At 40.8% G+C, this 14,683-nt stretch overlaps 2 protein-coding genes across 4 annotated transcripts; both read left to right on the plus strand.

Moving 5' to 3' along the window:
- The first annotated feature begins 365 nt into the window (after positions 1–365).
- LOC120061497 (zinc finger protein 14-like) lies at positions 366–4,341 on the plus strand. The gene is made up of 2 exons (XM_039011377.1): positions 366–521; positions 2,396–4,341. The coding sequence occupies exon 2, from the start codon at positions 2,411–2,413 to the stop codon at positions 3,890–3,892; it is 1,482 nt and encodes a 493-aa protein (XP_038867305.1). The 5' UTR covers positions 366–521; positions 2,396–2,410; the 3' UTR covers positions 3,893–4,341.
- A 1,754-nt stretch (positions 4,342–6,095) lies between these two features.
- LOC120061498 (small nuclear ribonucleoprotein G) lies at positions 6,096–14,432 on the plus strand. Of its 3 annotated transcripts, none has more exons than XM_039011379.1 (4): positions 6,096–6,220; positions 6,993–7,015; positions 13,983–14,107; positions 14,241–14,432. In XM_039011379.1, the coding sequence occupies exons 1-4, from the start codon at positions 6,189–6,191 to the stop codon at positions 14,289–14,291; spliced, it is 231 nt and encodes a 76-aa protein (XP_038867307.1). In that variant the 5' UTR covers positions 6,096–6,188; the 3' UTR covers positions 14,292–14,432. The 3 variants fall into 3 exon arrangements, with proteins under 3 accessions (XP_038867307.1, XP_038867306.1, XP_038867308.1); XM_039011378.1 differs by lacking the exon at positions 6,096–6,220 and adding an exon at positions 6,700–6,823 and having other exon boundaries at positions 13,961–14,107; XM_039011380.1 differs by lacking the exon at positions 6,096–6,220 and adding an exon at positions 6,700–6,823.
- Positions 14,433–14,683: the final 251 nt, after the last annotated feature.

Below are 14,683 nucleotides of genomic sequence, written 5' to 3' on the forward strand. Positions count from 1 at the left end.
TCATGGTGTTGTGGATAAGGGGGGGGGTTAGTGGTGGATGGAGGTAAGTGAGCAGATATTTTTTTTTTGTTGCATTAAATGCCCACATTGATTTCCACATACAGAGCAGTTATTTTGAATCGCCATGCTACATCTGATCCCTTACACTTTGAATGTACATACTAAATCTGGTGTTTTTATATACTCTCTGGATAAATCTAATATTTTACTGTCCACTTCATTCTCTAATCATAAACCACGGGATTCAACTCTACCATTATTACCAACTTTCCTGAAGCCATGTGTGTTCTTGAATGTCTCATTGGTCGAAAAGAAAGTACCAGAATGCTAAGTTTTGTAGTCCTACCAAAGCTCAAAGTACACAAACAACTTGGCTTCACTTTGGAACACATGGCTACGGTGCTGCAGGGAAATGGAAACAACGTTTTGATATCCAAGTATTTATCTTTAAAAAATTACTTCCTTTAAACTTGTTGGAAACTGATATGTCACCAGTATTCGGATTTGTTTGACCAAAAAAGGTAGGCTAATTTCGTTGCATGTTTTAACATTCTGTCTTGTTTTAGCTAGCTAGTTAGCCGACTAAACTCCACAATTTCGATGGCTAACAGTAACGTTAGTGTGGGCGGACTGGAGGTCCGACGTCACAAAATGTTTTTACAAAAAAAAAACTACTGATTTGAGCACCCAAAGAATGAAAATTCTTTGTGTGCTCAAATCAGTAGTTTAAAAAAATATAAATATACAAACGTGAATTTGTAACATCCTAAATCGTGGAGTTGAGGTTAACAGCCTAGTTAACGCAGCTAGCTAGTAGCAATAGCGATTTCCTGCATAATGTTTCATTCGATTTTCTTTATTCCCACGTTATCACTGCATGTAGCCTATTTTGCTATACAGGCGGTAAATCGTTTCAGTCTTTTAGAAATGGGGAAATGCCTACACTCACCTACCACACAGTTAGCCATTACATTACACAGAAGTCATTGGACGAAGGCGTTTTGTTAAGAGTCCTGACGCTCGGTCTGAACATTAAAACGCATCGCTTGCGGTACGGTTTTGGAAACCATAAGGCCCTTCTCTTTCATGTCAGGGAGAAATCGTTTTTTTTAATTTTTTTTTTACTAAAGGTTAAATTGATTACACACCATTTTTATAGGGTTCCGACACGGTTATATTTCCATGTTATATAGCACTTGTTTACAGAAAACAGACTGAAGAAAGTGGACTAACTGGGCTAATTAACTATCTGCGTCTCCGAACACCTGTGTGTATATTGGCAGCCATATTGTAAAAAGTCTTCTGTTGGATTAAGAGAAAGTTAATGGGTGAATTATGTGATGACCCTATATCTACAAATCGTTTTAAACCCTATTCTAGCCATGTGTGCAATTTTGTTGCCTCTATCACCAAAGTTAAATCATATTTAAACAGTTGAAATCGCAATTACATGGAATTCTGTGGCTAAGCTTCCAACATTTTAATGTCAATGGCACAAAATGGGTGATAATTTTTTTTGTTGTTGTAACTGATACTTTCGAAGTTGGTTATATTATATATAATTTGAAAGGTAATTTCATGAACTGTCAGAACCTCTTGTCAAACAGTTTAAAATGTATCAGGGGTTTCTGCTTTTAAAGCCATTTTTATACAGGTAATTCTGATATGTACCCTAGAGGTCAAAGTTCTGTTGACCTGAACTTTGTTGGAAAATGTGTCTGATGGATAACTGTGACTCTAAGCTTTCCAGTGAGATATGATATGAAGGGTACAAACAAGCAATACCTTTTTCATATAATGACATTGTTTGTCATATGGGGAAAATATAAGTGGATGGAGGGATGAAAGAAAGAATGATAACACACATTTTCCAACTAAGGGACATAAACCTTGAAGAAAAAAATACCTTATTATACAACATCGGCCCAACTGAGTCCGACGGCCCAAAAGTTGGGGGTCTGGCTCATGGACTATCATTGGTAGCTACGCGTCAAGGGGAATATCCGTGCTTCTACACCTGCATTGCTTGCTGTTTGGGGTTTTAGGCTGGGTTTCTGTACAGCACTTTGAGATATCAGCTGATGTACGAAGGGCTTTATAAATACATTTGATTTGATTTGAATATACCATTTAGCAAATGCTTTTATCCAGAACGATTTAGTCACGCGTGCACAGATTTTACGAATGGGTGGTCCCGGGATTTGAACCAACTATCCTGTTGTTACAATAGCAGCTGAGCTACAGAGAGGGTGACAGATATACAGCCTGTCTCTGCAGCCAACCATTGGTGCTGTAAAAAGAGAGACCAGGGAAATGTTTTGTAGGCTATAGCTAAGTTTTCCCTCATCAGGATGATGAACATGTCTAATAGACTGTCCTCTGTACCTCCAAATAGGTGCCTTGGTTGAAGATGGATGCAGTACCTTGCAGTTGGAACACTACAAGAGTTCAGGAGTCGTTTACTCGGACTAAGCCTGCCTCAGACACTCTAACAAAGCTGGCAAAACTTGTGGCACAAAAGCAAGAGAGTCAAAGCCAAAACCAACTACTGCCTGATGTGTGCCCGTGTGTGTGCGCAGACATGGCTGAGTTATTGCACCATCAGCAGGGAGAACATGCCTTACGTAAGTGTCATCGCTGCCTTTCCTGTGGCAAAGAGTTTTCGCTCCTATCCTCTTTGCAGTTGCACAAGTGCATTCATGATGCTGCTCCTTGTCAGCTCTGTTGTGGTAAACCCCAGCTAGGTGCTCCATGCAGTGCATGCAAGGCTTCAACCTCAGACTCTCAGAGTGTTCAGGATAAGTCCCTTTATCACCAGTCCCACCATCATGATAGCAGATCATATGCCTGTGCTCCGTGTGGTAAAAGCTTTAGCCAAAAGCAGTCTCTGCTTCACCATCAGCAGGCTGGCTGTAGTAAATCTGCCTCACGAACTTCAAAAGTTGTCAGCCCTCCCGCTGACACTCCCTCGCCTGAATCTGCCATCTTGTACTCCTCTCCCCCTGACTCTCCCCCCCCTGATGCCACTAGTGTCCCAGATCCTGACAGGCCAAGCCAATGCCCACTTTGCGCCAAGAGGTTTCGCTCAGGGGCTGGCCTTGCATGCCATCAGCGATCCACCCATCGGAAGGAGTGGATCATCTCTAAGTGTCCTCTACTAAAAGGAGGATGCACAAATGGGGTTAATATTTTATCGAATCAGATGGCTGGGCCATCCCAACCAAAAAGAAGAGGCAGAAAGAGCCAGCTCCTCTCCTGTCGTTCCTGTGACAGGGTCTTCCTAAGCACTGCCAAGCTGTACTTGCACAGACAAGAGTCCCACAGCAGAGAGAAGGATATCAGAAGAGATCCAAGGCCACTGATTAGCAAGCGGAGGAAAAGAGAGACATACCCATGTGAAGTTTGTGGTAAAGTGTTCTTGCACCACTTGTCACTTAAAGCACACGTCAAGAATCATAGTCAAGAACCACCAAGCCATGTTCAGCAGGTTGGGAAAGCAGCCAAAGAGACCAAGTTAGGTGAGAAGATGCCAAAAAAGCCTAAAAGCAACCTATCACGGAAGGTGGGTGGAACATTGGTCAAGGCTAGGAGAGGGAGACCAAAGAAAATCCCAGAAGAAGAGGGAGAGTTTCCTTGCCCATCTTGTGCTGAGGTGTTTTCTTTGCAGTCTGCCCTGAAGGAGCATGAGGAGTTGCATCAGCCTACAGGGAGTATGAGACAGTGCAGCGTGTGCAGTCAGGGCATGGGTATCTCTAAGAAGCCTGGGGCCAAGCTTCGGAGGGCCTACCATTGTGTGCCCTGCCTGAAGGCTTTTGTAACACTGGACACTTTCTTACAACACTGCCAAGATCACCTTGTTGTCAGTGGCGACGAGGAAGGGAGCAATTTATGACCCTGACAGCAAAATGTGAGATGTTGTACTCTTCCTTTTTTAGTTTTTTAACAAGCTGTACTGAGTTCCCAAGAGAATATGATGTGTTCATGTACATTTAAAAAATATGTTTAGACCACTCACCACAATAGCTGTTTGAATGTAATTCATATCAACATGTGATTTCAAGTTGCAACAAAAAATGTTTTTTGTGTGTGTGCTGTCTGATACCATTAATTTTGTGACTGACCAACAGTGGTACGCTGTGAAAGCAGTACAGAAACAGTCTTACTAGGCCTAAATCCTCTTGATCCTAAATCCTCTTGATTTAGACCTTTTTATATTCCTTTACAAATGTTGATCGGATCCAACCATCCATTTGTCGATATGGTTTAAATTAATTGAATATACACAATAACTAATTTAGTATGATGCTGCAGCATTAAAGGTCCAGTGCAGCAGTTTTTTTTTTAAATCTCAATATCTGATAATTTCTGGTTAACAATTAAGTACCGTTACTGTGATTTGTTTTCAATTTTAATGGTCAAAACGGAACAGAAAATAGCTTCTTAGCGAAGAGCAATTTCTCAAGCAAGAATTTAGCTAGGACAGTCTGGAAGTGGTCTGACTGGGGAGTGGAAAACTGAAAGCTGTTATTGGGATTGAGGTTTGGAACTCTTTCTTATTTGCTATTAAAGGGCATTATAATAATTTTCAAAATTTCACAGTATTATTCCAACCTCACAGTGTGGAAAGATTTACTGAGTATAACGAACATTATGAACACCTTGCTAATATTGAGATGCCCTCAGAACAGCCTCAATTCGTCAGGCCATGGACTCTACAAGGTGTTGAAAGTGTTCCACAGGGATGCTGGCCCATGTTGACTCCAATGCTTCCCACAGTTGTGTCAAGTTGTCTGGATGGCCTTTTGGGTGGTGGACAATTCTTGATACACACGGGGAAACTTGAGCATGAAAAACCCTGCAGCGTTACAGTTCTTGACACAAACCGGTGCGCCTGGTACCTACTACCATTTTGTGACCGAAAACTATTGGTAGAGTTGAAAATGCGATGGAAATACATTGAACTTTCGATTTTTTTTTATTTGGTACAGGAAAACTTTATTTTTTAACTCTTGATGACTTATGTGTGACACTGATTTAGCATTAATTTCCTAATTATTTATCTCTGCCTGTCTGTCTGTGTGTGAGATGCATACTCATGGAGCCAGCTAAGACAATGTGACGTAATATAACATGGATATTATGCAAAACACGCAGTGATTGCAACCTTGCTGCTACTGTTGGTTAGAAATTAGTTTACCAGGTTATTCATTTTCTGCAGTTTTTAGTAAACCAAAACCAGAAGAAAAATAAAAGACTTAAAGGTAGACCTTGCGCTTCAACTCTCTTAGTTGTTTTTGAAATTGACCCACTATGCTGTTTTACTTTCTGCATCTACGTCATATCGCTGAGTCTACCTTTTAAAAGAAAGTCATATTTTATTTGGGGAAAAAAGGGTTTTTAAGTTTCTACTTCGGGAAAGTGCCTTTTGTGTCCGAGTTAGCAACCTTTTCTTAGAACATACCTCATTAAAAGTATTCTCCCATGATGTTTTGTGTTGACTCCATTAATCTTCTTACAGAAAACAACAACATTGTTATATTATTCAATTGACAAAATACTATCTATATATACACGATATCCATTACAACATAAGAAAAGATCTTGGGCTTGAAGAGTTGTTCACATGTCTCACTGCCCTGCACTCTAAAATGTGATTTGTTGATTTACGTGGCACATTTTTACACTGATGCAGATGGTGAAACTACCCTCAAATCAATAAATTATTCAGATTTATAGAGAGTGAGAAATGTTATTTGACAAAGTAAATAGGCACACATTTCAAACAACTTTTCTGTCAAGGTAGTTCTGCAATTTATATGAAGAGAGAGAGAACTCATCAATGATCTACTCCCATACAGTAGAGCAGCGACGTGCCCGCTTATGTTAGAGGAAGTTTACATAACGTTCTCCGGTGTATGGTCATTGAGGTTTGGGGGATGGGAGAGGTTATTTGAAGTACAGAGTTGGGTAGGAGGATTTAGAAATGTGGAACTAATGTTGTAAACCGCAATTGACCACACACTCCAGCACAGTAGGTGACGGCATGCACCTTAAACGTTAGTTTGCGGAACGCCATTATACCGTAGAAGAAGAATACGTTTTCCGGTTCCGCTCGTTACGCATGCTTTCCGCTTTTTTCACAAAAGGAAGTCTCACGAGCTGAAGGCCCCCCCAAAAACAGAAGAAACATGAGTAAAGCACACCCACCAGAGTTGAAAAAGTGAGTTATTAAAAATACATATTCATAGTTGGTCTTCCATCCAGTGTAATTTCTAATATTTCGCTGTTCATTTTAGATAATGTGGCTAGCAAGCTAACAGGTAGCTACGCGCTAGCACAAATCTACCGGTAGTCGGTAACTAGTTAACACTGTTGTGGCTAGTAAAATGGCTAGCTAGTTATTGAATGGAACGGTTAGATAACCAAACCATGCATTCATTGACATTTAATTGATGTACGAATATAATTAAGTGTCAGTATCATGAACGGCCCGACGACGAGTTGCCTCTGCGCTCTTGTCGCATTACAATGGGGAACTTCTGTGTGCTCTAAGTTATACTGATAGCCACATTTAGTTTCGCACTGTTGTGGGAGCACGAATCCTAACTTTCGGTATCAACAGCCAATCTAGTTGGGCCTGGAAACTACTGTGAGCTTCGATTGGTCAATCACGACCCGATGTCGCGGAGTATTTTAATAATGTTTAGTTTTTTCCAATTTTCTCAACGGTTCCCCAGCCCACTTCGCTTCCTTTATTGAAAATTAATGGCATTTCCGTTTTCATCGTTCCCAACGTGCTATATGGATCTCTTGTGTAAAAAATGTAATTAAAAAAACTTTTGATGCTTTAGCGAAAAACTAGTTATTGTCCAGCTCCTAGTGAAAATCAGAGGCATGGACCAGAGCCAATCCGTCTCTGATATAGCCTTACAATCGGTGGCGTTGCGATCTCTATTAGCAACTAATAATAACATATTTTTGTTTCATTTCAGGTTCATGGACAAGAAGCTTTCGTGTGAGTACTGATTCTGAATGTTTATGGTTCTGCTGAGTTGAACGGACAAATCTCTTTGCTTGCAGAGTTGAGACTAATGTTGACAAACCCAATTAGGGCTGGGCCAAATGGCCTTAAAATCATATCTGGATTATGGGCAACTCACAATACACACTATGTGGACACCTGCTTGTCGACCATCTCATTCCAACACCACAGGCATTAATATAGAGTTGGTCCCACTGTTGTTGCTACAACAGCCTCCACTTGTCTACTAGATGTTGGAACATTGCTGCGGGGACTTGCTTCCATTCAGACACGTTAGTGAGGTCGGGCACTGATGTTGGGCAATAATAGGTGTTCCAAATCATCCCAAAGTTGTTAGATGGGGCTGATGTCAGGGTTCTGTTCAGTGAAGTTCGTCCACACTGATCTTGACAAACTATTTCTGTATGGACCTCGCATTGTGCATGGGGGTATTGTCATGCTAAAACAGGAAAGGGCCTTCCCCAAACAGTGGCCACAAAGTTGGAAGCACAGAATCGTCTAGAATGTATGCTGTAGCGTTAAGATTTCCCTTCTCTGGAACTAATTTTAATTTTATTTAAACTTTATTTAACTAGGCAAGTCAGTTAAGAACAAATTCTTATTTTCAATGACGGCCTAGGAACAGTGGGTTAACTGCCTCGTTCAGGGGCAGAACGACAGATTTTTACCTTGTCAGCTCGGGGATTCGATCTTGCAACTTTTCGGGTTACTAGTCCAACGCTCTTAACCACTGGGCTACCTGCCGCCCCACTAAGAGGCCTATCCCAAACCATGAAAAACATCCCAGACCATTATTCCGCCTCCACCAAACTTTACAGTTGGCACTATGCATTGGGGCAGGTAGCGTTCTCCTGGCATCCGCCAAACCCAGATTATTCTGTCGGAATGCCAGATGGTGAAGCGTGATTCATCCCTCCAGAGAACGTGTTTCCACTGCTCCAGAGTCCAATGGTGCCTCATCACTCCAGAGAACGTGTTTCCACTGCTCCAGAGTCCAATGGTGCCTCATCACTCCAGAGAACGTGTTTCCACTGCTCCAGAGTCCAATGGGGATTCATCCCTCCAGAGAACGCGTTTCCACTGCTCCAGAGTCCAATGGTGATTCATCCCTCCAGAGAACGCGTTTCCACTGCTCCAGAGTCCAATGGTGATTCATCACTCCAGAGAACGCGTTTCCACTGCTCCCATGGAAACCCATTTCATGAAGCTCCCGACGAACAGTTCTTGTGCTGATTTAGCTTCCAGAGGCAGTTTGGAACTTTGTAGTGAGTGTTGCATCTGAGGACATATGATTTTTCCGCGCTTCAGCGGTCCCGTTCTGTGTGGCCTACGCTTCACGGCTGAGCCGTTGTTGCTCCTAAACGTGCCGTTGTTGCTCCCAAGTGGCGTGGCAGTTTAAGGCACTGCATCTCAGTGCTAGAGGCGTCACTACTGACCCTGGTTCAATTCCAGGCTGTATCACAACCGGCCGTGATTGGGAGTCCCATAGTGCGGCGCACAACTGGCCCAGCGTCGTTAGGGTTTGGCTGAGGTAGGCTGTCATGGTAAATAAGAATTTGTTCTTAACTGACTTGCCTTGTTGAATAAACGTTTCCACTTCACAATAACAGGACTTACAGTTGACCGGGGAAGCTCTAGCAGGGCAGATATCTGACTAACTTACTTGTTGGGAATGTGGCATCCTATGACGGTGCCACGTTGAAAGTCACTGAGCTCTTCAGTAAGGCCATTCTACTGCCAATGTTTGTCAATGGAGATTGCATGGCGGTGTGCTCGATTTTTATACACCTGTTAGCAACGGGCGTTGCTGAAATAGTAAAATCCACTGATTTTGAGGGGTGTCCACATACTTTTATATATGTAGTGTATCTACATAATAATAAAAAATTATTTAAAAAAGTGCAACAAAGCTTATATAGAGAATAAAGGTCAAACAATCAAGAATAATCGAATGAATTCAGGGCTTGTAGAATTATACCTAGGCTAAATATAAGCCTTCTACAACCATAAGATAAGACCCACTAATAATTTTATCAAAATAGTTTACAGGGGTTGCATTAGCTTTCAGAAATCTGCATTTTCAAAATGCAGGCCTTTAAAAATATATATATTTAAAAAATTATACGAAATTCGCCTGCATTTTATATAAAGTCAATAGTGTTATTAAAAAAAAATATATATGTTTGCTAACAATTGAGTGATAAGGGGCGAGCAACAATATCGTTTTTCTAAACAACACTAGTGCAACACATTGAGAAGAGTATTTTCATCAGATGACAACAGAAGTGCATCTCTGGCTTGCAGCTATACAGGAGGAAATTGGCTTAGTGTCTCCTGCCAATTCAATGTTCCCTCTAAGCTGCACGCCTTCCCCGCCAATTCAATTTTCCCTCTAAGCTCCGCTGGGCTGCCTGGCATAAGAAATAGCATCCTGCGCAGAGAAGCAGAAGATTGAACTCCTCAACTTTCTAGAGTTTTCTCCGTTAACACTTAACGTTTCCCTTTTACTGTGGGTTATTGTGATCAATTCAACGTAATATTAGCCACTTTAAATGCAGCATAACAAAACAAACTATGCATGAGATGTTGTTATAGGCACAATGCATTGGAGTATGATTCTACACAGACCAGTGCGGCATAACCAATCAGAGCTGCAGTAGCCCTATATGCAACTAGACCATTGCCAAATATGGATTTGTGCCGTTCACTTTGAACTGGACTGTGTTTACACCATGAGCGGTTGTGAGTAGATGCGCTTATTTTGAGATCAAAGCGAGAGCTGCATGTAGCCACGTGTGCACATTTGTTCATATCCTTTGCTAGTAGTGAGTTATTAGCCCAGTTCTAGATATCTAGTCAGCAATGGAGTGATTGCATCTTACAAGAGCACAAAACATGTACATTTCTAGACATCTTTAAAAAGCGAGTCCCGTAAAGAGCATTTATTTCTGTCTTAAAGGGGCAGTGTTATATTTTGAGACAGGCTTGAATAAGCTATGTAGCCAATAGGCAGAGGGAGCCATAATTTGTCTGATAATCTGTAATAATGTTATGTGAATAATGCATTTTATAAAGTGGTTTCTTGCATCAAACAACACATTTTCAGTCACCTTGTCTGGAGGACAAGTAGATAAACAGGTTAATGTCAAACCCTGCATGTTTTTTTTTTCAAATCTCATGGAATGTAGGCCTACATTGAACACCACACATTGGCTGCTACTGTAGGCTGAATGATAGAACAGCTATTTCCATGTTAAAATGTTATTTTCTCCATTGTTTCTTATGGTAGGCCACTCTGTTAGGTCTACATTATGATCAAATAGCCACTGTAGCTGTTAACTGTAACTTAAAGGGGGTACAGCTTCATTGTTCTCAGTAAACATGCACTGAATTTTGCTCAGTGCAGGAAAAAATGAGAGGGAACATTGCTTACAATGAAAAGGCACGTTTTTTTATTTTATGTATACATAAAAAAATTTTGCAAAAATGATCAGGCCATCATATTTGTTTTTATCACAGAAAGAATGTAGCCAGCTACATCTCCTAATGTTTCGCTTGAAGTTAATTTTGCATTAACTTGCTATCGGAGGAAAGTATTGGAGAAAAAATTGCCTATACATCAATCAGAGAACTGTCTGGTGATCCATTGATGAGAGCTAAGTAGCACGAAATGTGTCCGTTTACATTCCTGATTTAGCGCGAACCTTGACTGAAGCCGAGCAAAATGTACAATAAGAAGCATTTTTAGATCTGCCCTTTCTGTTTAAGAAAAAAAACGCAAAAATCCTGCGTCAACAACGAACCCTGGTTTAACCTGCTTTTTGCAATCACTGATCTGGCTTTCAGGTCTGTCTATGAAAATGCCCCTTTTTTTGTTACACATTTTACCAGAACTATAACAATGACTAACTTCTGGTAGCAGGTATTCTAGAACATTAATACTTCTCATAAACAATATCTCTAGCACAAGCCCACATGCTAGTGAGTAGCCAGCTAATCTGTTATATTTAAACTCTAGTTAACTTGGATCTATTTGTTTGCTAACAAGGTAGAACAGTTGAACTGTTATGAATACACCCTCCTGTCTGTCTCCAACTGTTTGAACAACACGGCCTGTTCATTTTGTTTAGATGTTGAAATCAAGTGGCCAACCCGGATAAGATGATGCTTATTTTTCAGAATTAGAACGAGTTGCCAGTTCCTTGTATAATTGAAAATGTTTATGCTCGTTGCACATGTATAAAACAGACTAGACAACTAACAAAAGAGCATGTGGCTAAAATGCTGCTAGCTGCAATACCGTGTGTAACAAACTGGACATTAACACAATCATGTTAATTCATACAAGTTTTTAGTGTCTGCGCTGTATTTAAATTTTAAAAAGTCAGTTGAGACATGAGGGGTATCGTTAGAAGGGGAATCAACCGATTCGTTTGGACCAAACCTCAATTGACAATAGCGAGTTCAAACTGCTTGTCAGAGAGGAAGAAGTCATCTTTTATCTTTGTAGTTAGGGGCATGGTGTCTTGAGTGGAACGGTGCACAGAACGCGCAAAGGAGACGAGACCTGAAAGAAACAAACGCTCATAAAAACATATATATATATATATATATATATATATATATATATATATATATATATATATATATATAAAAAAAAACTAGATTCTTGCAATACAGGCATTTGAAACATCGTGCTAAAACGTTAATTTGATAGTGCATTTGGAAAAGTATTCAGACCTCGTGACCTTTTCCACATTTTGTTACATTATAGCCCTACAAAAAAACACACACACAATACCCCAGAATGACAAAGCGAAAATCAAGTTTAGAAATTCTTGCAAATGTATATATATAAAAAAAAAACATGCCTAATCTACATAAGTATTCAGACCCTTTGCTATGGGACTCGAAATTGAGCTCAGGAGCATCCTGTTTCTATTGATCATCCTTGATGTTACTTGATTGGAGTCCACCTGAGGTAAATTCAATTGATTGGACGTGATTTGGAAAGGCACACACCTGTCTACGGTCCCACAGTTGACAGTGCACGTCAGAGCAAAAACCAAGCCATGAGGTCGAAGGACTTGTTCGTAGAGCTCAGAGACAGGATTGTGTCGAGGCACAGATCTGGGGAAGGGTACTAAAACATTTCTGCAGCATTGAAGGTCCCCAAGAACACAGTGGCCTCCATCATTATTAAATGGAAGAGGTTTGGAACCACCAAGACTCTTCCTAGAGCCGCCCAGCCAAACTGAGCAATCGGGGGAGAAGGGCCTTGGTCAGGGAGGTGACCAAGAACTCGATGGTCACTCTGACAGAGCTCCAGAGTTCCTCTGTGGAGTGCTGCAGAGATGGTTGTCCTTCTGAAAGGTTCTCCACCTTTCAGAAGGACAACCATCTCTGCAGCACTCCACCAATCAGGCCTTCATGGTAGAGTGGCTTTGGGACAAGTCTCTGAATGTCCTTGAGTTGCCCAGACTTAAACCCAATCCAACATCTCTGGAGAGACCTGAAAATAGCTGACCGAGCTTGAGAGGATCTGTAGAGAAGACTGGGAGAAACTCCCCAAATACAGTTGTGCCAAGCTTGTAGTGTCACACCCAAGAAGACTCGCGGCTATAATTGCTGCCAAAGGTGCTTCAACAAAGTATTGAGTAAAGGGTCTGAATACTTATGTAAATGTGTTATTTCAGTTTTTGGCAAATTTCTAAAAACCTGTTTTTGCTTTTTCATTATCGGCTATTGTGTGTAGATTCATGAGGGGGGATCATTTAATCAATTTTAGAATAAGGCTATAATGTAACAAAATGTGGGAGAAGTAAAGGGGTTTGAATACTTTCAAATGCACTGTATATCACATATCACACCATAAACCCAATTTACATTTTCTTGGCCATATAACTTGTTGGACTGAAATGAAAAGTGGGTCCAACTTGTCTTTATTGGAGGGATCATCTACTAGATTCAGCCGACGGGCCGTTGTATTTTTTCTCTCTTTTTTTCTTGAGCGGATGTTCGGGGGGGGGGCTCAGAATGCAATAAGGCCCGAGGGGTGTGGTATATGGTCAATATACCACGGTTAAGGGCTGTTCTTATGCAAGACACAATGCAGAGGCCTGGATACAGCCCTTAGCCATGGTATATTGGCCATATACCACAAACTCCTGAGATGCCTTATTGCTATTATAAACTAGTTACCAACTGTTCGATTTTAGTTTTCAGAGTACAAACTCAACGGACACGTGAAAGCTTTAAACCAAGTTTATTCTTCCCTGAGGGTCAATACAGCTGCATTAGACAAAGACATGGTTTCATCCATGGTAGTATACATACCCCACTTTGGGTGGAGTCTCCTCGTTATCCGACAAACATTGCATCAGTATTGCCTGTCAGGGAGCGTGAGTGATCTGGGCCTTAAACGGTTCCTCCCCTTATCTGTACTGCCACATGATTGTTTTCCCTGCACTCAGCCCCTCCCAAGCTTCATTATGGTACCCCTCATGTCTCGTTTATAACTAATGGTTAATAATTATTAAAGCTCAAAAACCAAACCTATCACAGTGTAATTAGAGCAGTTAAAATAAATGTTTTGTCATACCCGTTGTATACAGTCTGATATATCGCGGCTGTCAGCCAATCAGCATTCAGACCTCGAGCCACCCCAGTTTATAATTACAAATAATTTGTAGACTGCAAGAAGCCCAACAGATTTGTTTGACAAAAAAAAAAAAAAATTCAAACCTTGCTTACATTGGTATACAATCACGTGTCTCTCTATGCTTGAACAGATTTCTTATTAAAATCACTCAAGCTCATTTCCTGGTGTTTTTACAGTCTTATGTATATAAAACCGCCCCGCGGGCAGCCAGTTTGGGGTTACCCTGCCTTATACTGCCTCAACTGTTGTTCTTACAGTTATACATTGTTCTCCCTCCAGTGAAGCTGAACGGTGGCAGGCAGGTCCAAGGAGTCCTGCGAGGTTTTGACCCCTTCATGAACTTGGTGATGGATGACTGCTTGGAGATGGCCCCTGGGGGAATCCAGAACACCATAGGCATGGTGGTCAGTACCAACAGCGTTAACTATACTATCTCTGGGGACAGACACATTTAGCTTTTATTCTCAATGTTATCACATACCTTGTTTTTTTTCAAGTAAATATTATATATTTTTTTGTTGTTGTTGCTATCTGTAGGTCATCCGAGGAAACAGTATCATCATGTTGGAGGCCCTTGAGAGAGTATGAGGGGTTGGGATGGCAGAATCGTCTTCAAAAAAAAGTGGAATAGTGGACCTTTTTCTTTCCGGATACGTTGACAGATGTTTCATTTGGAAATGTTTTGAATTGTGAAATCTTGTGAATAAACTTGGATATTTGTTTTCTTTATTTGTGTAATTCTGTTTTTAGCTCTACATGTTTCAAGCACTTGATTTGATTATTCTTGACAAGGTGTGCAGGCATAGGCGTTTATCAGAAGTTACATTTTAAAAATGTATTGCGCGAACGCTAGTTGACAACTTTATTCAAACTACACGCAGACATAAAAATGGTATCCACAAATAGGAGCTAATTTACTCGAACCGAGCCCGACATTCTACATTGGGTTAGGGCTGGGTAGGGAAAGTTTTTTTTATTTC

The sequence above is a fragment of the Salvelinus namaycush genome, chromosome 16, assembly GCF_016432855.1.
Source record: "Salvelinus namaycush isolate Seneca chromosome 16, SaNama_1.0, whole genome shotgun sequence".
Classification (NCBI taxonomy): Eukaryota; Metazoa; Chordata; class Actinopteri; order Salmoniformes; family Salmonidae; genus Salvelinus; species Salvelinus namaycush.

Excerpts from the sequence above, each read along its gene's own strand:
- LOC120061497 (XM_039011377.1), top strand. The coding sequence starts at position 2,411 with ATGGATGCAGTACCTTGCAGTTGGAACACTACAAGAGTTCAGGAGTCG.
- LOC120061498 (XM_039011378.1), top strand. The coding sequence starts at position 6,766 with ATGGCATTTCCGTTTTCATCGTTCCCAACGTGCTATATGGATCTCTTG. Across the intron at positions 7,016-13,960 it reads CATGGACAAGAAGCTTTCGT|TTATACATTGTTCTCCCTCC; the intron begins GTGAGTACTGAT and ends TTGTTCTTACAG. Across the intron at positions 14,108-14,240 it reads AGAACACCATAGGCATGGTG|GTCATCCGAGGAAACAGTAT; the intron begins GTCAGTACCAAC and ends TGCTATCTGTAG.